Below are 22964 nucleotides of genomic sequence, written 5' to 3' on the forward strand. Positions count from 1 at the left end.
GTCTGAGCCCCTCACCACCACACCCCACCGCACCCCCCACCCCAGCAGCCGGCCAATGAGAGTGGTGGATCCCCCCCCAGGAGCGGCCAATGAGAGTGGTGGATCCCCCCCAGCAGCCAGCCAATCAGATTGGTGGATTCCCCCCCCTCCCCCAGCAGCCGGCCAATCAGAGTGGTGGAGCTCCAGCCCCTCTTCCCCTACTGAGAAGCGGGGGTGACCTCCTCGGTGGTCGGGAGGAGCTCGGGGGTCTTGCAGGTAAAACCCCAAAAACCGAGGGTGCGTGGGCGGCTCAGTCAGTTGGGCGACAGACTTCGGCTCAGGTCATGATCTCCCAGCTCATGAGTTCGAGCCCCGTGTCGGGCTCTGTGCTGACAGCTCGGAGCCTGGAGCCTGCTTCGGATTCTGTGTGTCCCTCTCTCTCTGCCCCTCCCCTGCTCACGCTTTGTGTCTCTCTGTCTCAAAAATAAACATTAAAACAAACAAACAAAAAAACCCCTGCCAGAAACGGCGGAGTATAGACCCCCTGTAGACAGTGCCCCCAGCCTTCCCTGCAGGGGCCCGGCCTGCTCCACAGGGCCCCGGGCGGTGGCACCCAGGTGGCTCACAGGAGCCCAGGCCTCAGCAACCTGAAAGAGGAGGCCACGGAGGATGGAGCCCCCACCCCAGGGACCCCAGGTTCCCACCTCCTGCGTTTCCAGCCACGGATCTCCAGCCTCACGCCCCCACCCAGCTCCTTGCTGGCACGGGGCCTCTGGGCTTTGCACATGCTGTTCCCTCTGCTGGAGTGCCCTGCCGCTTGGCGACTCGACTCTGGTCCCAATACCCCAGATGTTTGCAGTGGCACGGCCACTGCCACGTGGGTCTCTTCCACTGGACTTGGGGGCCCTGTTTGGATCCCTGACCACCGATTTCTGCGGCCCCAGCTGCTAGCTGAGCCTATAGCACACACACATACTCCGGAAACGCTTGTGGAATTAACTCAGTGGACTGTCCCGGGCAGAGAGGAGCCCCAGCCGAAGCACCTAGCAGCGGCCTTGGTACCGGGCACTCAGCCCAGATGACCCAGAGACGCAGCCGCTGGAGAACCATCCTCCCTCACAGAAGCCCCACAGCTGTGCGACAGGGCAGCCCGCCCGAAAGCCAGCGAGCACCCCGTCACGGGACGTGTGCAAATGGAGGCTGGAGGCAGGTACGGGCCTACGGGCTGCTTCGGCTCCGGGTGTGTGGAGGGGCGTGGACGGTACCCCGGGAGACAGGCCCCGCAGCGAGGGGCCCGGCATGGGGCTGGGGTTCCAACTCCTCATGTCGGGGCAGGAGGTGTGGAGCAGGCCCAGCCACTTCTGATGCCAACGGCCCTCCCACCCCTCACGGCTCGTTCCACGGCGGGGCCTCCTTCCCTCCCGGCAGGGGCACCGGGGTTAAGGAGCCCAGAGTTCATGCAGCACACACACACGGGGGCTCATAAGCCTGGCCGGCCGTCACCCACTCTGCCCCTGCCCCGTCCTGCATAGACCAGTGCCTCCTGCCCCAGGTGACAGGAGCAGGTTGTCACCCAGGGAAAGCTTGCCATCTGAGACACAGCAGGGGACCCTCTGGCAGCCTCTGAAGGCCCTGGGGTTTGAGGCGTTTGCTGTGCAGACCTTCGAGAGCCACCCGCGGGGTCTCCACAGACCTCCTACCCCATGGGCCCTGTCGAGGGAAGCTCAGAGCTCCCCTCAGAGCTCGGGCCCAGCTCCCAAAGCCCCACAAGCCCCAGTTCTGATGGGGAGACCGAGGCAGGAAGCAGAGGCCGGTGGGAGGGGCACAGTGGCCACCACGGCGTGTTCTCTCCAGCAGGCAAGGGACGGAGACGCCTTAAGCACAAGGTCTAGACGGCGGCCCCCCAGACGGCCCCTGGCGTCCTGGCTCCCTGCCACAGACGCGACCCCACATTCCACGCACGCCTGTCACTTTAAGCTGCCTGGCTGTCCCCTGTGAACCGCTCGGTCCACATTCTCTGGGTGGAGGGGCGAGGTCCTGGCACGCCCTCCCCCTGCCCGACAGCCTATAAGGCACAAGGTGGGGAGCTGGGGCCTCGCCGCCCGCCGTCCTCATGGCCCTGCTGCTCGCGGGGCTCCTGCTGCTCCTGGGGCTCTGGGGGCTGCTCCGAGCCCACACCCGCACCCCCTCCCCAGCCCCTCGCTGGCCCCCTGGGCCACGCCCACTGCCGCTCATCGGAAACCTGCACTTGCTGTGCGTGTCACAGCAGGACCGGTCGCTGATGGAGGTAGGTCAGGGCTCCGGCCGCCTGGGCAGCCCAGGCCCACCTCAGGGGAAGCTGAGCCCGTTTTCCAGGCCCCCGGTGGGGTAGGAGGTCCGTGTCCCAGCCTGGGTAGGTCCAAGGGCCCACCCCGCCTTGGGGAAGAGAGAAAGACACCCCCCCCCCCCCCCGCGGGGAAGCAGATGGGCCATGCAAGGAGCAGGGGGCCGGGAGTGTCAGGCCAGGAGGGCTCCTTAGAGGAGGCAGCATTTGATGAGTGCCTACAGGAGAGCCAGGTTTGGGGGCAGCCAGAGTGGGGGTGGGGAGGAGGCAGGTGCCCCTGGGAGCAGCACCAGGAAGCAGAGGTCTGGTGACAGAGGGACCTGGACTAGCACACGAGTGTGCCCTCAGGTGGGGTGCCCGCGGGTGTGGCTGTTCCCACCCTGGGCTGGAGGCTGGACAGTCCTGGCCCCAGGTCGCCGGCTGGCTGCCTTGCCCTGCAGCCAGGAGATGGATGGCCCGGCGCCCGCCCGACCAGGGCTATCCAGCCACTCCTGGGCCACTTATGGCTCCCATGACCACCCTCCCTGCTTCCCCAGAAATGCAGCTACTTCCAGAAACCTCCTAGTGGCTGCCTGGCGGCCCCCCAGGCCCTGGATGTGGGAGGAGAAGAGGGGGCTGTGGGCCTGGCCCCTCGGGGGCACCTCTCCAGGAAGCACCCTGGGCCCCCGAGTCTCAGGCTGTGCCCAGCGCTGGGCCCGTAGGCCACACTCCGGCGTGCGGGGAGCAGAGCGGGTGTGGACAGGAAGGGCGGGCCTCTCTGTCCCTCAGTGTGTGTGACTTACCGCAACTCACTTGTTGCCTCTGGGCCTCAGTTTCCCCATCTGTAAAGGCACAGAAGGGCAGTGGCCCCAGGCGGCGGCCTTGGAGGCCAGCCTTAGCCACGTATTGTCGTTCTGTGCCCCGGGGGTCAGCGTGGGGGAAACTGAGCGGTCGAGGCCACCCAGGCACTGCTCCCATCCATCTGGGTTTCAGTGCTAGGGGTGCCTGAGCAGGGGCGGGGCCTCTGGGGGTCAAGCTCGGGAGGCCGCCCCGCAGACAGCCCCTCTTACCAATGGCAGCCCCCTCCCCTGCCTTCCCGGAATGGATGGGGAGGGGGCATGGGCCAGCACACCTCTGCTTTTTGGCTCCTGGACTTTATTCCGCCTGCTCTCCACCGGCCCAGTTCCCACAGACCCCGCCCAGGCCACCCCTGGCTCTGAGTCCCCCTGAGCCCGCCCCGCACAGGTGCAGCCTTGGGCGGGGGGTGGCGCTGGCTGATTCCTGCCCGTCCCCACCAGCTTTCGGAACGGTACGGGCCGGTGTTCACTGTGCACTTGGGGCGCCAGAAGACGGTGGTGCTGGCCGGCTACGAGGCCGTGAGGGAGGCCCTGGTGGGCACCGGGTCAAAGCTGGCCGACCGACCCCCCGTCGCCGTCTTCCAGCTCATCCAGGGCGGTGGGGGTAGGTGTGCCGTGTGGGGTGCGGAGGGGGCGGAGGCCGGCGGAGCACGGGAGTCCCCGGACCCCGGGGCGGGGGTCTGCGTCTCTGAGCCGCGGGAGACAGTGTGCCCTGCGTGGCTCCCGAGGAGGGACACGGTGTCCACGGGGCAGGAGACCAGCATGCACCGAGAGGGGACGAGGCTCGCCAAGGCCAGCCCTTGGCAGAAGGGGCTGGGGCATGGGGGTGAGGCCCCCGACGTCGGGTCTGCCCCATCTGCTCCCTGCCTGCGTCACTCGGCGGCGACTTGCCCGGCCTGCAGGTATCTTCTTCTCATCGGGGGCACGCTGGAGGGCCGCCCGCCAGTTCACTGTGCGCACCCTCCATGACCTGGGCGTGGGGAGGGGGCCCATGGTCGACAAGGTCCTGCAGGAGCTGAGGTGCCTCATGGGGCAGCTGGACAGCTACGGAGGTGAGTGGGGGCCGGGCACCCCCTGGTGGGGGTCCCTCACCCCCTGAGGCCCGTGTCCCTCCCACTCCAGGCCGGCCCTTCCCCCTGGCCCTGCTCGGCTGGGCCCCCTCCAACATCACCTTCACACTCCTCTTCGGCCGGCGCTTCGACTACCAGGATCCCGTGTTCGTGTCCCTGCTGAGGCTTATCGATGACGTCATGGTCCTCTTGGGGACCCCCAGCCTGCAGGTGAGAGGCGGCTGCTCCCGGCCTCAGCTGGGGGTCAGGGAGCTGAGCATTTCTTCCCTGGACGTGGGGCTCGATGTCCCCCTGTCCCCCAGCCCTTCCGGCCCGGGACGATCCACCCAATTTATCGGTCCTCCACAGCGCCACAGAAATCACGCGAACTGGCCCTCTGGTTTTCCCGACTCCCAGGGGCGTGGGCATTGCACTCTTTTCCAAAACGTGAAACGTTCACCGTCGCGGCAATTTCAGCGCTAGGCGCTAAGCGCACGCATCTAGGTGTGGGGCACAGATTTAGAGGGATGCCATAGCGCCGGTCTCTTCCTCCCAATCTCTCATGGACCCGCGGCCACGGGCGCGAGGCAGGGGCTGAGCACAGTCTCCAGTCCTCCTGCTTCCTTCCTAGGAGCCCCTGCCGTCGGCTGGGCGGGAGGATCTGGCCTCCTCGCGGAAGCCCCAGGAGGACGGAGGCCAGGGGGGAGGGAGTGGAATGTTCCGGGCCTCCCCACCCCGTGTGCCGGCTCCTCACTGGGCAATTCGATCCAGGGATCGCTCACGTCCTGGGGGTGCACAGCGATGCGGGCGCAGCCAGGAGAGCCGTGGACAGCTGCCGAGGCCCCACCTGGTGCGGGACACGCGCTGGCTGGTCAGACACTCCGTGGCCTCCCTCCCACAGCGGCTCGGCTGGAGCTCTGAAGTTTGCAAATTCTCTGTCCCGATGACTGGCAGCACAGGCGACCCTCTCCCCCTTCTCTGTCCTACGGCTTTGGTGGCCGGAGGGCGGGGCGTGATTACAGCCCCCTCGCGTCGGGGAAGCCACCCGTGAAGGCGCGTCACCTGCCAACCGGTCCCGGGACAGGGTTTTGTGGGAGCCCAGGCTGCGGTCCCAGCAGCAGTGCGAGCCGGCGCCCTCTTGTGGCCACGGGCAGTCCCCCACCCCGCAGGTCCGCCTGGAGTCCCGAGGCAGCACCTGGGAACCCGCACAGGTGCACACACCTGCTGGGGGGCGCGGGGCCCGCGGTGGGGACCGCATCCTGATCCCCCCCTCCCCGCTGTCTCGCTCTCTGCCTTCAGCTGTTCAACATCTACCCCCGGCTCGGGGCTCTCCTCCAGCTGCACCGGCCTGTCCTTCGGAAGATAGAGGAGGTGCGAGCCATCCTGAGGACCCTCCTGGAGACGCGGCGGCCCCCCGCGCCCGGGGCAGGCCCCGTGCAGAGCTACATGGACGCCCTGATCCAGCAGGGCCAGGTGTGGGCGGGACGCACCCTCCGGCCTCAGAGGCCTGCGGGCTTTGGGGCCCCACCCCAGGAGGAGCGGGGCTGGCCCTGCGCCACCTCCCCCCTCTCCCAGCTGGGGGCCGCTCTCAGCCTCGGTCTCCCCATCTGTGAAACGGGGCATTTGCAGTGCCTGCCTCAGGGGTGGCAGCAAAGACGTGGCGAGCCCAGAACGTAGCGGGTGCCCTGCTAACCTGGCTCCTTCCTTCCATCCCTTTCTTGAGCCCGGAGCTGGCGGGGGGGCGGGAGGGGGGGGTGGGTCCGTGGCGCCCAGCCTCCAGCCGAGTCCTCTCCAACCCACTCTGCAGGGGAAAGACCCCCACGGCCTGTTTGCCGAGGCCGACATGGTGGCCTGTGTTCTCGACATGGTCATGGCCGGCACAGAGACCACCTCCGCCACGCTGCAGTGGGCCGCCCTCCTGATGAGCAGGCACCCGAGTGTGCAAGGTGAGCCCCCAGCCTCCCTTTCCAGCACACGACGGTGGGCGGGGTCCCCCAGGGCCCGGGGGGGGGGGGGGCCGGGGCTTGCAGGGACGCGTGCGCCCACCTTCTCGCCCGCAGGCCGGGTGCAGGAGGAGTTGGACCGGGTGCTGGGGCCCGGGCGCACCCCCCAGCTGGAGGACCAGCGGTCACTGCCCTACACCAGCGCCGTGCTGCACGAGGTCCAGCGCTCCATTACTCTCCTGCCCCACGTGCCGCGGTGCATGGCGGCTGACACCCAGCTGGGCGGCTACCTGCTCCCCAAGGTGGGCCCCCCTCCTGGCCCCCGACAGGATGGGCAGGGCTCCCCTCCCCCTTTCTGCTCTCCGTCACGCTGGGCCCAGCTGGGTCTCGTGGGGCACGCCCCCGGGGGGAGGGGGCGCCGGGCCCAGCCCACCTGCCGCCCCACCGACAGGGCACACCCGTGATCCCTCTGCTGAGCTCGGTGCTCCTGGACAAGACGCAGTGGGAGACCCCTCGCCAGTTCAACCCGGGTCACTTCCTGGACGCCGACGGGCGCTTTGTGAAGCGGGCAGCCTTCCTGCCTTTCTCTGCAGGTACCCCCCAGCTCGCGGGCAGGGGCGGCACGGGGTCCCTCACCCCCAAGGAGCCTGCTCACCAGGGACCTCGGAAGCTCAGGCCCCCAGGCCTCCCACTGCCCACAGCCTCCAGCACCCCACCCCTTCCCCTCGGAGCTGGCCCGCACCTTGCTCTCGGGTCCTCACCTCTCCAGGGGACCGGCCAGCCCCCTGGCACAGCCCTGCAAAGGGCAGGCTGGTAGCCCTGTGCCTCGGTTTCCCTCGCAGGCCGCCGCGTCTGCGTGGGGGAGAGCCTGGCCAGGTCGGAGCTGTTTCTGCTGTTCGCCGGCCTCCTCCACAGGTACCGCCTGCTGCCCCCACCGGGCCTCAGCCCTGGCGCCCTGGACACCACGCCCGCCCCGGCCTTCACCATGCGGCCGCCAGCACAGGCCCTCTGCGCGGTGCCCAGACACGGGGGCTCTGCCCAAGCAGACCCGGGGAGGGTCTGAGTCACTCTCCCAGGTCCCAGCTCGGGGTGCGTTGTGGATGACGGAGGCCGGACAAACGGGTGGAGAGCCCTCACTGTGCCCCTTGCCGGGCTCTTTGCCGTGGCCCCCGGAACCCCACCTGGGCCCGATCGTGCTCTTTCGGGGGCCCAGCCCCCTGCCAAGCTCCCTTGCCCCGAGGCATCTCTACCCCTCCTCCTCCCGTCTCCCCGGGGCAGCCGGGCCCCCTCCCCACCCTCCGCCCCCAGACCCCTTGGGCGGCAGCACTGCCTCGGTCTGCACTCAGGTTCCCCCCAAACCTCAGGGTGCCTCCCGTTCCCCAGTGAGGTGCCCCCTTCGCGCACCCCACGCCTCCCGGGCTCCCGATGCCTCCTCTCCCCACCCACCTACCCTCCATGCTGCCCCCATCAGGTTCCCCTTGGGGCCACTTGCTCTTGGGATGCGGGGAGGCGGCAGGTGGCAGGGTGACACCCACCTAGAGGCCGGCCTCAGACCCGCGTTCCCAGCTTGCTCTGTGCTGTGCGGGGCCTCCTGTAGACCGCACCCTGTTCTTGGGGCTCCTGGGGGGCCGTATCCAGGAGGCGCTCTGCCCTTGGAGCCAGGATCCTGAGCCCTGGGACATGGGCCAATCGAGGGTCAGCTGCTACCAGAGGCTTGGGTGGGAAGGGGAGCAGGGAGGACGCGGGGGCCCCCCCGAGCCAGTCAGCCTCATACCCGAAGCCCAGCTCCCCGCCCAAGATGTATGGTAGCTCCTAGGGCAGGGATCTGTTGCTGACCGGGGACACCAGGTCAGGGGGGCCGAGTGGGGGGCTCTCCAGCCTGCGTCCATGGGACACACTTCCCACGCACCCGAAATTCAGTGATCTGCAGTCACGTACGTATCTGGCAACCCACCGGCGGCCCGGGAGCCTGGCGGGATGGGGTTTGGACTCCAGCCACCCTGGCCGCCCTCCCCCGTCCCAAGCCCTGGGTGGGGGGTGCAGGGGGGTGGCAGAGGCCAGGCAGCCTCTCCCTCAGGGGCCGCGTCCCCCGGGGCCCTCTCTCCGGTCCCTGCTGGTCCCCACTCTGCTTCCGCATCCCTCGTCTGCCCCTCGGCCCTCCCAAGACTGAAGCCTTTTGAAGTTCAGAAGCTGGGGTGTGGATGTGGAGGAAAACTGAGGCGGGGCCCACGGCGGTCTGGCGGGCGGAGGGCTGGGCCGAGGACGCGGCAGAAGCCTGCGGTGCGGGAGTAGGGAGCGTGACACCGCCGCCTTCTCCGTGGCGGGCGCCGGGCGTGGCAGCACACGAGCGTGGCTCCCGCCCCCGTGGAGCTCCCCTCTGGACTGGAGGGAGGCACAGGGCAGGGGGCCGGGGGCCCTTCCTGGGGAAGGGCGCACACATCACCGTGAAGACGGGGGTTGAGGGGGGGCGTCAGAGGAGCACGGAAACGTCTGACCGTGCTGAGCGTGGCGGCCTCGTGCGGAAGCTGTCCACGGAGCGTGGGCCGGCCAACGGGACAAGACCGGGCACAGCCGCAGAAGGGGAGGGCCCGGTGCCCGGCGCCCCGTGCAGGCAGTGTACTCCCCACGGAAGAAAGAGCAAGGGTGGAGGACAAGGGTCCCTACCGTGCGGCGGTGTCCGAGGTTAATGAAGCGGCCCAGGACCACAGATCAGCGCACAAATCTCAGACACCGGGGTGGGCGGTGGGGGGGAGTCTTTCATAATCGGGGGCAGGGGTATGGACTGGCTATCTTTTATTTCTGGAAAGAGCTGGGTGCTGGGGGTCAGTGAGGATTTTCTCTGTCGCCGGACTGCTTCTGTCTCAAACGTCTGACACCTGGGTGGAGGGGTCGGGGCCGCTTTAGTCTAGCGGGGTCACGCGCGACAAGGAGCGTGGATCTCATCCGAGTTCATCCCAGCCAATCAACTGACAGCATCCTTCAGAGCAAGGCAGAACATTCCGGAATGGCTGTGGAAACCCTTCCAAGAAGCTCTTGGCTGAAGAGACTGTGTTGCTTGGGGCGGGCGTGGTGGGAGGGGTTGGGCAGCCCCAAAAGGGAAAAGGCGAGCATTAGAAGCGAAGGCAGCGGTTAGGGGGGGTCTCCTTTCTTTGTGGTGAACGTAGGGCTGCCTGGACCCCGTTTCCAGGAGCCACGCCCCCCGTAGGAGCTGGGCCCACGGCACCTGCCGGGGCGGTCCCGTGTCAGCCGGGCGGCGGGACGCACACGCTGAACCGCTATTTCCTAACTCACAGGAACAGGCGTCGAAACGAACCGCTTTCCAAGGTGACTTAACTTTTCTCCTCAGAATCCAATAGGGTCGTTGCTGCTTTGGGGTAATTGCTTTGATTTGCCAAGAATAAATGTGAGAAGCCTTTGTGCTGGGCTTGGAAGCTGTAGATCCCGGAGGAAAACGCTTCACAAACACGATGCTCACCCCGTGGCTGCATCAGGGCTGGCGGCTCTGGTGGGAACGGGTCCCTGTAGGGGACCCCGGGAGCTCTGGAGGGACGTTAGGCAGATCCCCACGGCAACCCCAGGCGCCCGCGCCTCGGCTCCTCAGGCCTGTGGGCTGGTGCAGATCTGAGGTGGGCCGGGCGGAGGGCTGGCATGAGAGGGATCCTCAGCCACCCCGGTCCAGGGCGCGGAAGGCTCTGGCATCCCCCTCACCCCTGCAGGGGACCTCCGGGCCCCCTATTCTCAGGCTCCCCTCACCCCTGCGGAGAACTGGCTGGGGCCCAGGAGAGCCGGGGCCGTCTGGGGAATATCTGTCCCCCCCCACCCCCCCCGCTTTATGGGGTGGACACAGAATAAATGTATTATACACCGAAGGTGTACAACATGACAATTGTGACGTCTGGCCCACGAGGAAAGCACCCATCACCGCTGCCCCCGAGCCCCCCGACCGGGCCCAGCCCCTGCATGAGTGATCCGGAGACCCAGGTGTGCCGCTGCCCTCCCCTCTGCAAACAAGGGGGACTCACCCGCCCACCCGCTCCAGAGAGCTGCTCAGTCTGGCCCTGACCCGGTGTAGACACTCGCCCCCTGATGGGGGATCCACCGAAGTGTTGATGGGACGCCCCCCCCCCCCACCTCTGCCCCATCATCTGCTGGTTGGTCTCGTTTGCTTTGTATTTTTCTTGTGGTAAAACACACATAACAGAAATTACCATTTCAACCACTTCTAAGTGAGCAGCTCAGGGGCACCGAGCACATTCACGCTGCTGTGCAGCCGCCCCACCGTCTGGCTCCAGAACGTTCCATCTCCCTACACTGAGACTCTGTCCCCGTTACACACAGACCCCTACCCGCTCCGCCAGCCCCGGCCCCACCGTCTCCTCCCGTGTCCGTGAGTCTGACGACCCCGCGGCCTCGTGGGAGTGGGTCCCAGAGCGCGTCCTCCCGTGTCTGTGAGTCTGACGACCCCGGGACCTCGTGGGAGTGGGTCCTCCCGTGTCCGTGAGTCTGACGACCCCGGGGCCTCGTGGGAGTGGGTCCCAGTGTGTGTCCTCCCGTGTCCCTAACTCTGACGACCCGGGACCTCGTGGGAGTGGGTCCTCCCGTGTCCGTGAGTCTGACGACCCCGGGGCCTCGTGGGAGTGGGTCCCAGTGTGTGTCCTCCCGTGTCCCTAACTCTGACGACCCCGGGGCCTCGTGGGAGTGGGTCCTCCCGTGTCCGTGAGTCTGACGACCCGGGACCTCGTGGGAGTGGGTCCTCCCGTGTCCGTGAGTCTGACGACCCCGGGACCTCGAGGGAGTCGGTCCCGGTGTGTGTCCTCCCGTGTCCGCGAGTCTGACGACCCCGGGACCTCGTGGGAGTGGGTCCTCCCGTGTCCGTGAGTCTGACGACCCCGGGACCTCGTGGGAGTGGGTCCTCCCGTGTCCGTGAGTCTGACGACCCGGGACCTCGTGGGAGTGGGTCCTCCCGTGTCCGTGAGTCTGACGACCCCGGGACCTCGTGGGAGTGGGTCCTCCCGTGTCCGTGAGTCTGACGACCCCGGGACCTCGTGGGAGTGGGTCCTCCCGTGTCCGTGAGTCTGACGACCCCGGGACCTCGAGGGAGTCGGTCCCGGTGTGTGTCCTCCCGTGTCCGCGAGTCTGACGACCCCGGGACCTCGTGGGAGTGGGTCCTCCCGTGTCCGCGAGTCTGACGACCCCGGGACCTCGTGGGAGTGGGTCCTCCCGTGTCCCTGAGTCTGACGACCCCGGGGCCTCGTGGGAGTGGGTCCTCCCGTGTCCGTGAGTCTGACGACCCCGGGACCTCGTGGGAGTGGGTCCTCCCGTGTCCGTGAGTCTGACGACCCGGGACCTCGTGGGAGTGGGTCCTCCCGTGTCCGTGAGTCTGACGACCCGGGACCTCGTGGGAGTGGGTCCTCCCGTGTCCGTGAGTCTGACGACCCGGGACCTCGTGGGAGTGGGTCCCGGTGTGTGTCCTCCCGTGTCCGTGAGTCTGACGACCCGGGACCTCGTGGGAGTGGGTCCTCCCGTGTCCGTGAGTCTGACGGCCCCGGGACCTCGTGGGAGTGGGTCCTCCCGTGTCCGTGAGTCTGACGACCCCGGGACCTCGTGGGAGTGGGTCCTCCCGTGTCCCTGAGTCTGACGACCCCGGGACCTCGAGGGAGTCGGTCCCGGTGTGTGTCCTCCCGTGTCCGCGAGTCTGACGACCCCGGGACCTCGTGGGAGTGGGTCCTCCCGTGTCCGCGAGTCTGACGACCCCGGGACCTCGTGGGAGTGGGTCCTCCCGTGTCCGTGAGTCTGACGGCCCCGGGACCTCGTGGGAGTGGGTCCTCCCGTGTCCGTGAGTCTGACGACCCCGGGACCTCGTGGGAGTGGGTCCTCCCGTGTCCCTGAGTCTGACGACCCCGGGACCTCGAGGGAGTCGGTCCCGGTGTGTGTCCTCCCGTGTCCGCGAGTCTGACGACCCCGGGACCTCGTGGGAGTGGGTCCTCCCGTGTCCGCGAGTCTGACGACCCCGGGACCTCGTGGGAGTGGGTCCTCCCGTGTCCCTGAGTCTGACGACCCCGGGGCCTCGTGGGAGTGGGTCCTCCCGTGTCTGTGAGTCTGACGACCCCGGGACCTCGTGGGAGTGGGTCCTCCCGTGTCCGTGAGTCTGACGACCCCGGGACCTCGAGGGAGTCGGTCCCGGTGTGTGTCCTCCCGTGTCCGTGAGTCTGACGACCCCGGGACCTCGAGGGAGTCGGTCCCGGTGTGTGTCCTCCCGTGTCCGTGAGTCTGACGACCCGGGGCCTCGTGGGAGTGGGTCCCAGTGTGTGTCCTCCCGTGTCCCTAACTCTGACGACCCTGGGGCCTCGTGGGAGCGGGTCCCAGTGTGTGTCCTCCCGTGTCTGGCTTGTGTCACTCACCGTGGTGTCTGCAGGGTCCGCCCATGTTGGAGCAGGTGCCAGAACTTCCTTCCCTTTTAAGGCCGAATAGTATTTCGTGGGTGGATGGCGCGTGTTGTGTTGTCCATTCATCCATGGTGGACACTTCCAAGTTTGGGGTCCCATTTCTTGCCGGCTGCATCTCCAATGAGCTCAGCCTCCAGCCTGCATGGGCTTCGGGAGGAGCCTCTGCAGACGTCCATCAAGGGTCCCAGACGTTGAGGGTGAGGAGGGGGCAGCTGGGCCCCTGAACGTGGGTTCCCATGGCCACAGCGCCCCTCCTCTTGGTTGTCAGGGAAGGAGCCCCTGGGGGCCGGCGGGTGGCTCTTGGTCCCGTCACACCACTGGCCCCCAAACCAGAAGCAAGCTCCCAGGGCTGCTGGGACACCCACCCTCAGGGCAGACACACGAGAGGCTGAAGGTCCCTTCCCAGGGCAGGGGTCCTGGCTCATGGCCACCTAATGTCCTGAAGCACCTGTCTGGGACATTCCTGCTGGATAAGCACGGATTTCACTAAACAAGGACGCTCTCCGGGGGGCACCGGAAGGGGAAGCTTGGCGGGGGGCCACTGGTCACTGCAGGAGGTCAACAGAAACACCTGCCTGAACGTTTCTCGGACACGAGTCCCAGGAAGGGCGCTTCCTTGGAGGATGGGGCAGGGTGATGGCGTCGGCAGTGATGGCCGGGACGTCTGGTCGCTCCCTCACCCATTCTCGATGGAGCGCTCGAGATGGTCTCCAGGAGGGACGCGGGGAACTTTGGTGAGAACAGACATTAAGGTGACGACGAACTTCTTTACCATTTTCCTTCCAAGGTGCTTTGCCGTGAGCGCTGCCCCGCGAGGCTCTGTCTCTGCTCCCCGGAATGGGTCTGACACCTGCACACGCTGTGTGGCCGCGGTCCCCGAAGGTGCCCCTGCCCCTGGGCGCTCCGTCACTGCAGGTGAGCAAGCTCACCGTTCCCAGAATCTCGTGTCAGTGGAACAGCGGTCCGAGGTCCCCTGCCCAGGGCAACGCTGTGGCCTGTGTCAGCATTTCTGTCCTTGTACTGCTGAGTGCTGTTTGCCTTGGTGTCCCGGTCACCTGCTGCTGGACGTCTGGGTTGTTTCCGGCTTGGGGGTGCCGACGGGCAAACAGCGGCCACGGTCAAGCTTCCTGGCCCGGTGGCCCCACACAGACCTTGGGGAGTCAGGGACTCACAGACCGTCCTTCAGCACGCACGGCCCCCACCCCACGCCGCAGGGGCTCAGACTCTCCCAAGTCACTGCCCCGGGGGCCTCATCCATGCCGTCTCTGACAGACACCCCCGGCAAGTGACGTTGGTCCCGGTGCGCCCAGGTGACATGTCTGTGTCTCCTCGCTCTGCCAGGGGGAACCTTGCAGTAGACAGCACTTTATGCCCTGGAAGGAGCCCTTAGGGAGGAAAGAGCCCTCTCCCATCTGGTATCGGGGAGCGTTTGTGCTCAAGTGAAGGGAGTGCCCTGGTCTCTCGACTGTTTCCATTAACAGATGATGAGGACTTGGGACCCATCACATTCCCCTTTTCAACTTGGCTGCCAGGAAACCCAGAGCTATGGTTCTTGATCAATCAACCCTGATTCCTTAAAAAAAAAAAAAAAAAAAGCCTTTTCTAGCTTATGGATCTTCCTTTGTGTGTCTACTTTTCAATGTATTTTTTAATGTTTACTTTTGAGAGACAGAGACAGAGCACAAGCAGGGGAGGGGGAGAGAGAGGGGGACACACAGAATCCCAAGCAGGCTCCAGGCTCCGAGCTGTCAAAACAGAGCCTGATGTGGGGCTCGAACCCACAAACTGCAAGCTCATGACCTGAGCCGAAGTCAGATGCTCAACGGACTAAGCCCCCCAGGCGCCCCTTAATGTGTTTTTTGGGTGCCTCCTCAAAGCTTCGGCACTGTGAGGCTGGCACCCCGATTGCTTGATGCCCCCAGATTATCTGTGGAGCCGTGATGCCAACACATTGGATTGGTGATGCACTCACAGGCCTGCGCCAACTCGGGGTTCCAAAATGCCTCCTGTTCGGGATCTCACTGATGCCTGAAGGGTCGGGACCTCCCCTCTGTCTCTAAAAGCCAAAGAGGGGGCGGCCAGGGGCTCTGGCCCGGAAGTGGGTGTGTGTGTGCACGTGGCAGGGTTTCAGCTGCACCAGTGGGAGGGGCGGAGCCAGATGCCCCCGGGGAGTGGCGGAGTATCACCCCTGCCCCTGGGGGGCGCGGGGGAGGTGTGGGTGTTGGGTGGGAGGTGGGGCCGCGTGACCCTCAGAACCCAGGGGTGTGGGTTGCCGGTGAGAGAGGGGAGGTCCCAAGGACCAGCCCAGGGCCCTCTGGACGCCTGGGCCCCTCCTGGCCTGGGGAACCCTCACCTTGAGGCCTGACCCCATCAAGGAGAAGCGTCCCCCGGCACGGGTGGTTCATGGTACCCGAAGCTCAAGTGAAAGCAGAAACCGAGGCTGGGGACACTGCTGGGAGGGGACGCCTTGGGGGAACGTGGCTGGAAAGGCCTGGCCAGGTGCGACCACAGTGAGGCCCCAGGCCTTCTTCTGGAATAAGGGGTCTACGCACAGGCCAGGAGCCTGTGACTCACTGTCGGCACCGTGACAGGACACAACCAGTTCACCTTACACGCCTCCGTGCTGTCCTGGTTGTCTACTGCACGCACCCTGGCCACAGGGTTTACAAACCTGCAAGGTGAGGACTCGGTGGTGACAGCTCACCTCTGCTTCGCACGGTGTCACCTGGGGTGGAAGCTGCTGGAGGGCCTGCCATCACCCAGGTGGATCCCCACGCAGCCTCCCCATCCGGCAGGGGCTTCCCACGTGAAGGCCGCCAAGTCCCAAGGGCACAGTCCAAGGGCGCCGCCTGCCTCCGCCTCCTGTCCTGGCCTCAGAGCCGCACGGCTCCACCCGTGCCTCATCCCATGCTGGAGGCTGACCCGCGTCCCCGCGGGCAGAGCGCCAAAGCCTGGGTGGATGAGTTTTAAAACCACCACGTCTCCACCACCCTGTGATTCTCCTCGTACAGGTGCCGCGAAGTGCCGGCCTCCTGAAGGTGGTCCCGGCACCGGCCGCCCCCCGACTTCCCCCACTCGCTGAGGAGGTGCGGGCCGCGGTGCCCGGAGCGCAGCCTCCGGGGCACTGGGAGCCCCGTGACTTCTGGGGAGGTCAACGCACCCAGCGCTCCTCTCGGCATAGAACGGGCCTGTCCCGGGTCCGTGCGGACCGCGGCCTGCACAGCAAGTGATGGGCGCCCGCAGGCAGAGGCGCCACACGGGGAGTCTCACCAGGACGCCGTCCTGGGGGGGCCGCGGCCACGGCCCGACGCACGTCCGTGGTCAATCAACGCACAAACGAGAACGAACCACACAGAACGAGAGCCACGGCCGACACGGGATGCTTTTACTGCAAACAGGAGTGGAAAAGGTCGGCGAACGCAGGCAGGTGACCAGGCAGCCCTGGCCGCCACCGGAGGGACCGCCCTCAGCCCCCAACGGGGACGGACCCCTGCTGGCGGGAAGGGCTGGCTCTGGTGGATTTCTGAGTCATTCCAGTAGAAAACAGGCCTTTCCCTCGGCTTCCCTGTGGGCTCTGAGGCCACGGAGAGACCAGGCCAGCGTCTCTAGGTGACCCCCCAAGTGCTCCCGTTCGGTTGTGAAGGCATGAAAACCCGTCATCGTGGAGTCAGTCCTCCCGAGGGCCAGGGGCCCGGCCCCCGGAAGTCCCCGGGCCCACGGGCCGCTGCCCTGCTGCTGACCCCGCCTGCCCCTCGCTGGGGCCCCACTGCTGGGAGGACGCGGTCGCCCTCACCGAGAGGCCCGGGACCGCCTGGGGCTGCGGCAGTGACCGGCCCGCCGGCAGCCCTAGGACAGCAGCTGTAGCACCTGCCGGACGCGCTGGATCGTCCCCAGCGGGAGGGTGTCCGCGCCCCTGGCCTCGTCTGACTTCTGCATCAGGGCCTCGGCCTTCTGCACCGTCAGCTCTCGGGCCCGGCCCCTCAGCCCCTCCAGGTAGGCCAGCAGGGTGGAGAAGAGCTCGTCGGGAACCTGGTGGGGGAAGAGGACCAGAGCATCAGGGGCCGGGCGGGGTGACGTGGCGAGTGTGGACACCGAGCGGGCCCGGCGTCGGGCGGCTCACCGCCTCCTCCTCCAGGCAGCAGAGCTCGGCGTCATCTCGGCCCCGGGCACGCTGACGGTGCGGGGCCCCGTGTGCCGCACCCCTGTTCCCACCCCGTGCCGCTGCTGTGGGACCACGGGGCTGGGGGAGGCGGGGAGGGCAGGCCAGTCTCCCGGCCTTTTTCGAGGGCTCGGGGCCCTGCAGCCATCGGATGTCACCCCCTCCCGAAAGGCCAGCCAGTCGACAGTTAACAGGCGTGTTTGTGAGGAGAGAAATCTTCTGACACACACACACACACACACACACACACACACACACACACACACACACACACCCCGGGGGTCTGAGGGTGGAGCCCCCGCCGATAAAACCGAGTTCTGGCTCCCCGGCCCTGGGCCCGGCTGGTCCTGCTCAGAAGGGAGAGTGAAGGGGCGGCCAGGTCTGCTCAGAAAGCAGGTAGTGACTCACAGGCCTCAACTCCAAAGCTTCAGCAGTGGAGGCAGAGACAGGAACGCGGGGCAAGGGGACAGAGCAGGGCCCAGGCAGGAACCCCTCCACCCACGGTCAGCTGGCTCTCGACAAGGGCGCCCAGACCATTCGATGGGGAAGGGGGCCCCCACATCACTCCCCCCGCATGCGGACCCTCTCCCACCCCTTGTTGTCCCCCCCCCCACCTCCCTGCACAGGCTTCCCCGGTGTTGGTGGCCAAGCCTGTGTCCTGCAGCAAGACTAGAAGATTCTACCGTGAAATTGAGGACAGAGGAGAGAAAACCCAGATCCTGAGCCCAGCCCATCAGCTCAGGATCTGGGTCTCAGCTCAGGACATGGGCCCCTGGGGTGCGCGCAGCCCTGGCCAGGTTTCTAGGCCCTTCCTGACCCCACAGGGCATCACGTCAGAACAAAGTGTCTGATCTCAAAGTCAGAGGCCAAGCAAACAAACCAAAAGCGACCTGAACAAGATAAACGTCGTGTGGAGAGAAGGGGACTTCAAAGTGGTGTTACTGACATCCTCGAGAAGTAAGGAAACACGATCCACTGAGAACACGAGGGAAGAACACTGCCGAGAACGGCTGCGTCTTCAGCGACACGGGTCACAGTCTGTCTTTGGTCACAGGGCCACCCTGCTCTGACCGGCCCCTCCCCAACGCCCGTGACACTGAGCTCCTCGGCACTCGCTCAAAGGCCACCTGCATCGTCTGCTCTGGACAGAGGTCGACGCACACCCTTTGTCCGTTTTAGAGTTGGGCTGCCCTTCTGTCGACCTAGAGAAGCTCCCACAGTCCGTGAGATCGGGGTCTGCGCCCACCTCCTCCCTCCTGTGGGTGGGTGGGTGGCCATCTCCCCGCCCACCAGTCTGAGCCTGCGGTCTCTGTGCTGGGGCAGTCGGCGCCTGTGCCCGACCTGAGGCCACAACAGATGCCCCCACGTTGGCTTCTGGGAGCTCTAGTTTCAGCCCCGACATCCGGGGCCTCGATCCACTTTGAGGGCTGCTGACAGAGGTCAGGTGGGGTCACCTTCCTTCCTTGGCACGTGCAAATCCAGCTGGCAAAACTCTGCTTGCGGAGGAGGCCATTCTTTCCCCATCGAATGGTGTGGCTCCCTCCGCCTCTGTGGACCCTGAGCGTACTCGTTCCCTTCCGGGCTTTCTCTTCCCCTCCCTTGTCAGTCCACTCCCACGGGGGTTGGATGTGGCTTCTGTCTCTTCCGTAAAACTGAATCTCCTATCCTGCTCCCGACAGGAAGTGCTCGTGCACACCCACGCACACACGCAGACACGTGGCGGCCATGAGGTCAGGCCCGTGCGCCTCAGGGGCTCGAAGTGAGGCTGGGGTGGGGGCGGGGGTTCTTCAAGTAGGCGCACCAGGAAGACAGGGCACGCGTGGGACCACAGAACAGGTTCGGCTCACGTCACGGCCTCTGCTGTTCCCGCGGGCAGCACCGGGGCGCCACTGCTGCCACGGTCCAGCCAAGGAGGGTCCGGCACTCTGCTCCGGGGCCACACACAGCCGGCGGGGCACGTGGGCGGGACGGCAGGATGCCCACAAAGGGAAGCGGGGCTCGGTGTGGGGCCAGGAGGCAGCACCGTCTAGCGTCTGGGGGCCGGAGCAACCAGGACCCCCAGCTTTGGCCCCGGGGTCCCCTCCTATTCCTGCCACCAGCCTGCTGAGTCACGCAGGCCTGGGAGCGTCTGCGGAACCAAGGGCCGGGCACACCGTTCCCAGGGCCCTTCCCCCTTCCCGGCCTCCGCGACTCCCCTCCTGCCCCCCCCCCCCCCCCCCCCCCCAGGCACCTTGGCCACAGTCATCCGCTGCGGTCCAGGCTTTCTTCTATCCCACTGCCTGTGCTGGACCCCAAGTGAACCCTGACCCTGACCTCAGGGGGCTCACCAGGGACCAATGAATCCATCGGCCCATCCCCCCACCCGTTACTGCACCCCTCCACAAAGGCCCCGGACACCACCCCTCCCCCCAGCTGGGTTCAGATGCACGTGCCCCGGTTTCCAGGGGAGCCCAGGCAGCTCCGGGGCGTTAGGCTCAGAGATGTGGGGGTCCGTGAAAGCCGACGAGCCTTGCCCTTCCGGGTTCACGTCCCAGCGGGGCAGATGGCTAAGTAAATGACAGGACACCGGGAAGGTGCCAAGTCCATCCGCTGGGGGACAGTCTACTCACAGAAACCTAACTGACACACACACAGAGTTAACCCCAAAGAGATCAAAGGCCTAAAGGTAAGAACAGAAACTACAAAACCCTCACAAGGAAACACCGGGGTAATTCTGCCGACCTTGGGTGAGACCGTGATTTCTTAGTAATGACACCAGACGCACAAGTGACAGAAGAAAAAAGACAAAAATCAGGCTTCGTCAAAATTATGACACGTCCCCAGCCCACCTCCCGGCGGGCAGTGACCAGGTGGTCTCCAGGGGCCTCAGGAAGCAAGGCCTCGGTTCCCGAGGCGCCGAGGCCCCTCCTCAGGGCACAGCGAGTCCACACAGGCTGGGAGTGGCTGTCAGGCCACCATCGCCTGCCAGCACCTTGAGGCCCCGGGGGGAAGGGGGCGGGCAGGGTGGTCAGGACACAGGTCTCCGTCCGCAGCTGCCCGCTGGTTCCGTGTGTGTGACACCTGCTCCAGAGAGTTCCAGGGACGGTGTGTCCGCGGGGCCCGGGCTCCTGGGCACCGAAGTCTGGTGATGTGCTGGGGGGAGGGGGTGTGGGCCCTGAGCGATGGCGAGTGGGGAGCGGCCACGGATCGGCGCGGGACAGGGGGGTCACGGGGAAGGAAGGGTGGGGTGTCACGCCCCAGTGCGGGCTCTGCGGTGGGTCACAAGGCCGGCCCGAGACTCCTGCGGCGGTACAGGCTGGCCCAGCCCTGGCGCCTGTTCGGAAAGCTGTCCCCCCACCCTGATTTCAGAGTCTGGCTCTCAGGCGTGTCCTTCCCCGGTCACGGGCACACAGGCACCCTAGACCTCCCTGCAGCAGGGCCGTCACGCTTGTGACGAAAGCTATACTTGTCAGAACCGATGGCGGCGGCAGGGGGTTACGCAGCCTGGGAGAAGACCCTCGCAGACGTGGATGTGGCTCTGGTGGGGCGGGGGAGGGGGCAGGCGGCCAGGCTCTGCCCAAGGGCGGAAAGCCAGCCGACCAAGGCAGACGAGGGTGGACCAAGGAGCACCACGTGGCAAGCACCAGGGCGACCACTGGCCAGGACGAGAGCCGCCAACGGTGTGGTGACCATCGGGGCGTTTCTAGAATTCCGAAGCAGGTCCACAGACGTGGCCGATTACCGCACGCTCAAACCCAGGTGCCCCCTGAACCACGTGACCGAGGGAGGTCGGCATGGACCATCCCACACCAGGTGCGTTGGGAGGGCACCCCCGTGCCCCACCTGTGTCTGATAACCGGCTTCTCCCAGACGCACTCCCCACCCCGCCAGGTGCACACAGCTCTCCTCCTCCCCACCGGGGACACACACTTCACCTCCCTCTGCTCACTCACCAAGCACACGGCAGTCGCTGTCCTACATCCGCGCGTGCTTCCCCTCCCCCAGCGTGCACACACGATTGCTGTCGGACATGTGCACACGCCTGCCCCCCCTGCCCTCCCCTGCCCTACATCCCCACAGCGTGCACACCCCTGTCCTAACGCCCTCCCAGCGTGCACACCCCTGCCCTACACACCCCCCAGTGTGCACACTCCTGCTCCCTGCCCTATGCACACCCCTGCCCCCCCAACACACACCCCTGCTCCCTGGTGCACACCCCTGCCCTAACGCCCTCCCAGCGTGCACACACCTGCTCTAACCACCCCCACCGGGCGTGCACACCCCTGCTCCCTGCCTCATGTACACCCCTGCCCTCACCTCCCCCCAGCATGCACACCCCTGCCCCAAAGCCCTCCCAGCGTGCACACACCTGCCGTAACCATCCCGCCCCCGTGTGCATACCCCTGTCCAAACCACCCGCAGCGCGTACACCCCTGCTTCCCCCCCTGCCCCACCGGTGCACGTACCTGGTCATCGTCATACATGTGCAGTAGCAGCCAGGTCTGCCTCGTCTTCTGGAACTTCCAGTTCTCGTGCTTCTGGGCCCAGCTGGGAAGCAAGGACAGGACACGTCAGGCGCCGGCGCGAACTGACCGAAGGGTCTGTGCACCAGGTGTGGAGGCCCCTCCCCAGCTGGAGGGCGGCAGACGAGGAGCAGCGGAGGGGGCTCAGGGGCCTGGCGCTGAGAGGACGCCTCACTCCCGAGCGCCTGCCTCCACCTCCGCGCCAGACGGCACGGGCACCCGGAGGCTCCTGAAATCAGCCGCTCCCGCGTCAGCCTTCACCGTGTGCCCGCCAGAGCGGGGACGGCCTTCCAACTGAGAGCTGTGTGTGGAGGGTGAGGGACAGCAGCCCGGGGGGAGCCAGGAACCCTTGACCCCGAGGGTCGTGCCGGTGTGGGCCACCCGAGGCCGTGTGACCCCCCCCCACCCCAGCCCCCACCCAACCCGCGGCCACGAGGCCAGCCTGCTGACAAGCAGGAGGAAGAGAAGGGCGGCGTGTCTGGGACTCGGGGGCACCGAGGGGTGTGGGCAGGAGGGCGGGGGGTGAGCCCCCAGGGTGTGTGATGTGCCCTAGCTGCAGCCTCGACTGGAGGGACAGTAGCTCGCGGGGGCCGAGGTGGAGTCACTCCTACTCGCCTTTACACACACGGTCACGTGACAGCAGAGCCGCCTGAGCCCCGCCCCACGTCTGCCGGGGACCACGGGCACTTTGCGTGGCAGCCACAGAGCAGGACCTGAGCCCGACCGGGTCCCTGCTCCCATCCCGCTGAGGACCCGTGGATTCACATCTGGGACCTGGCCCTGGAGACTGACCGGCGCCCCTACAAAGCGGTGTGCCTTCAGGGCACCACGACCCGGACTCCCGCACCCGCAGGCGTGGCCCTCGGCCTGTGCCCGGAACGAGTGTGCGGCAGAAATCGGGCCGTGGTCATTAGAGGAGGCCCGGAGGAAGAGCCCAAGAGCCGCCAGGCCAGGCGCTGTCCCTGGCTGATCCCTGCAGGTTAACCCGAGCGGCCCCTGCCCCGTGCTGGTTGTCAAGTGACTGCGCTGGCTCACACCGTCCGTCGCCCACTCTGCTGGGGGGAGGGGGGGTCTTCAAAAAGTGGGTTTGCCAGATGGCGCGACGTTAAGTAGAAGGAGCTGCAGAGCCATGAAAACAGGACACGGAGGCTGACGCGCTCTGGTTCCAGCAAGCGACCCCCTGGAGCCGACGGTCCACGAAGCCCTGGCCAGGCCTCCCGTGAGCAGCCTTCCCAGCAAGTCCTGTGGCCACAGCTCCCGTGACTCCTCCCCCAACGGTGTAGGCCCTGGGCTCGTCCGGCCCTGAGGAGCGGCTGTCTTGGGGTCTGCTCCTCCGGGGTCTTGGGTTTCGACTTACTAGCTAGCCCTTTGCTGTGCTTACCGATTCTTTACAATAAACTTTCTCTGTTCAAATTACCATTTGGTTCCACTGACCACCTGCACGCTGGCCAATTCCCCTGCCCTGGAAGATGGCACACGACCTCCCCCAGGGTCTGTGGGGTCCATCCTGGGCCGACGGAGGGTGTGGAGGTGCCGAGCTCCACTGCCTGGGACCTGGGGCTCCACGGACCTGGCTGCCATGGCCACGGCATCGACAACACGGACGGGCTGTGTGCCTGACCCGAGCCAGGGCTCTGGTCTAGCTTAGGCTCAACCCCCCTTGTGGTCACCTGAACCCCCAGACAGTGTTACGGCGGCTTCAGATCTGCCGTGTGGGCCCAAAGGAA

At 66.4% G+C, this 22964-nt stretch overlaps 2 protein-coding genes and 1 long non-coding RNA gene across 4 annotated transcripts in view; 1 reads left to right on the top strand and 2 right to left on the bottom strand.

The window, feature by feature from the left end:
• The first annotated feature begins 1756 nt into the window (after positions 1-1756).
• On the top strand, positions 1757-7193 carry LOC123589661 (cytochrome P450 2W1). The gene is made up of 9 exons (XM_045462080.1): positions 1757-2266; positions 3580-3742; positions 4041-4190; positions 4261-4418; positions 5487-5660; positions 5995-6133; positions 6248-6432; positions 6582-6723; positions 6973-7193. Exons 1-9 carry the CDS (start codon positions 2093-2095, stop codon positions 7191-7193), a joined length of 1506 nt encoding a protein of 501 aa, XP_045318036.1. The 5' UTR covers positions 1757-2092.
• An 8751-nt stretch (positions 7194-15944) lies between these two features.
• Positions 15945-22964, bottom strand: part of CE3H7orf50 (chromosome E3 C7orf50 homolog) — a 120883-nt gene continuing 113863 nt past the window's right edge. For both annotated transcript variants that reach the window (XM_045460723.1, XM_045460722.1), the window contains exons 4-5: positions 21181-21262; positions 15945-16605 (exon numbers count right to left, since the gene is read on the bottom strand). In XM_045460723.1, the coding sequence (XP_045316679.1) occupies positions 16423-16605; positions 21181-21262 (265 nt within the window). In that variant the 3' untranslated portion in view covers positions 15945-16422. The remainder of the gene's footprint in view (positions 16606-21180; positions 21263-22964) is intronic.
• On the bottom strand, positions 16700-20882 carry LOC123589083. Its single transcript, XR_006708157.1, has 2 exons — positions 20835-20882; positions 16700-20765 (listed from the first exon to the last, which is right to left on the bottom strand). It is a non-coding gene; the product is annotated as an uncharacterized LOC123589083 (long non-coding RNA).

This window comes from Leopardus geoffroyi, chromosome E3 (assembly GCF_018350155.1).
Source record: "Leopardus geoffroyi isolate Oge1 chromosome E3, O.geoffroyi_Oge1_pat1.0, whole genome shotgun sequence".
Taxonomy (NCBI): domain Eukaryota; kingdom Metazoa; phylum Chordata; class Mammalia; order Carnivora; family Felidae; genus Leopardus; species Leopardus geoffroyi.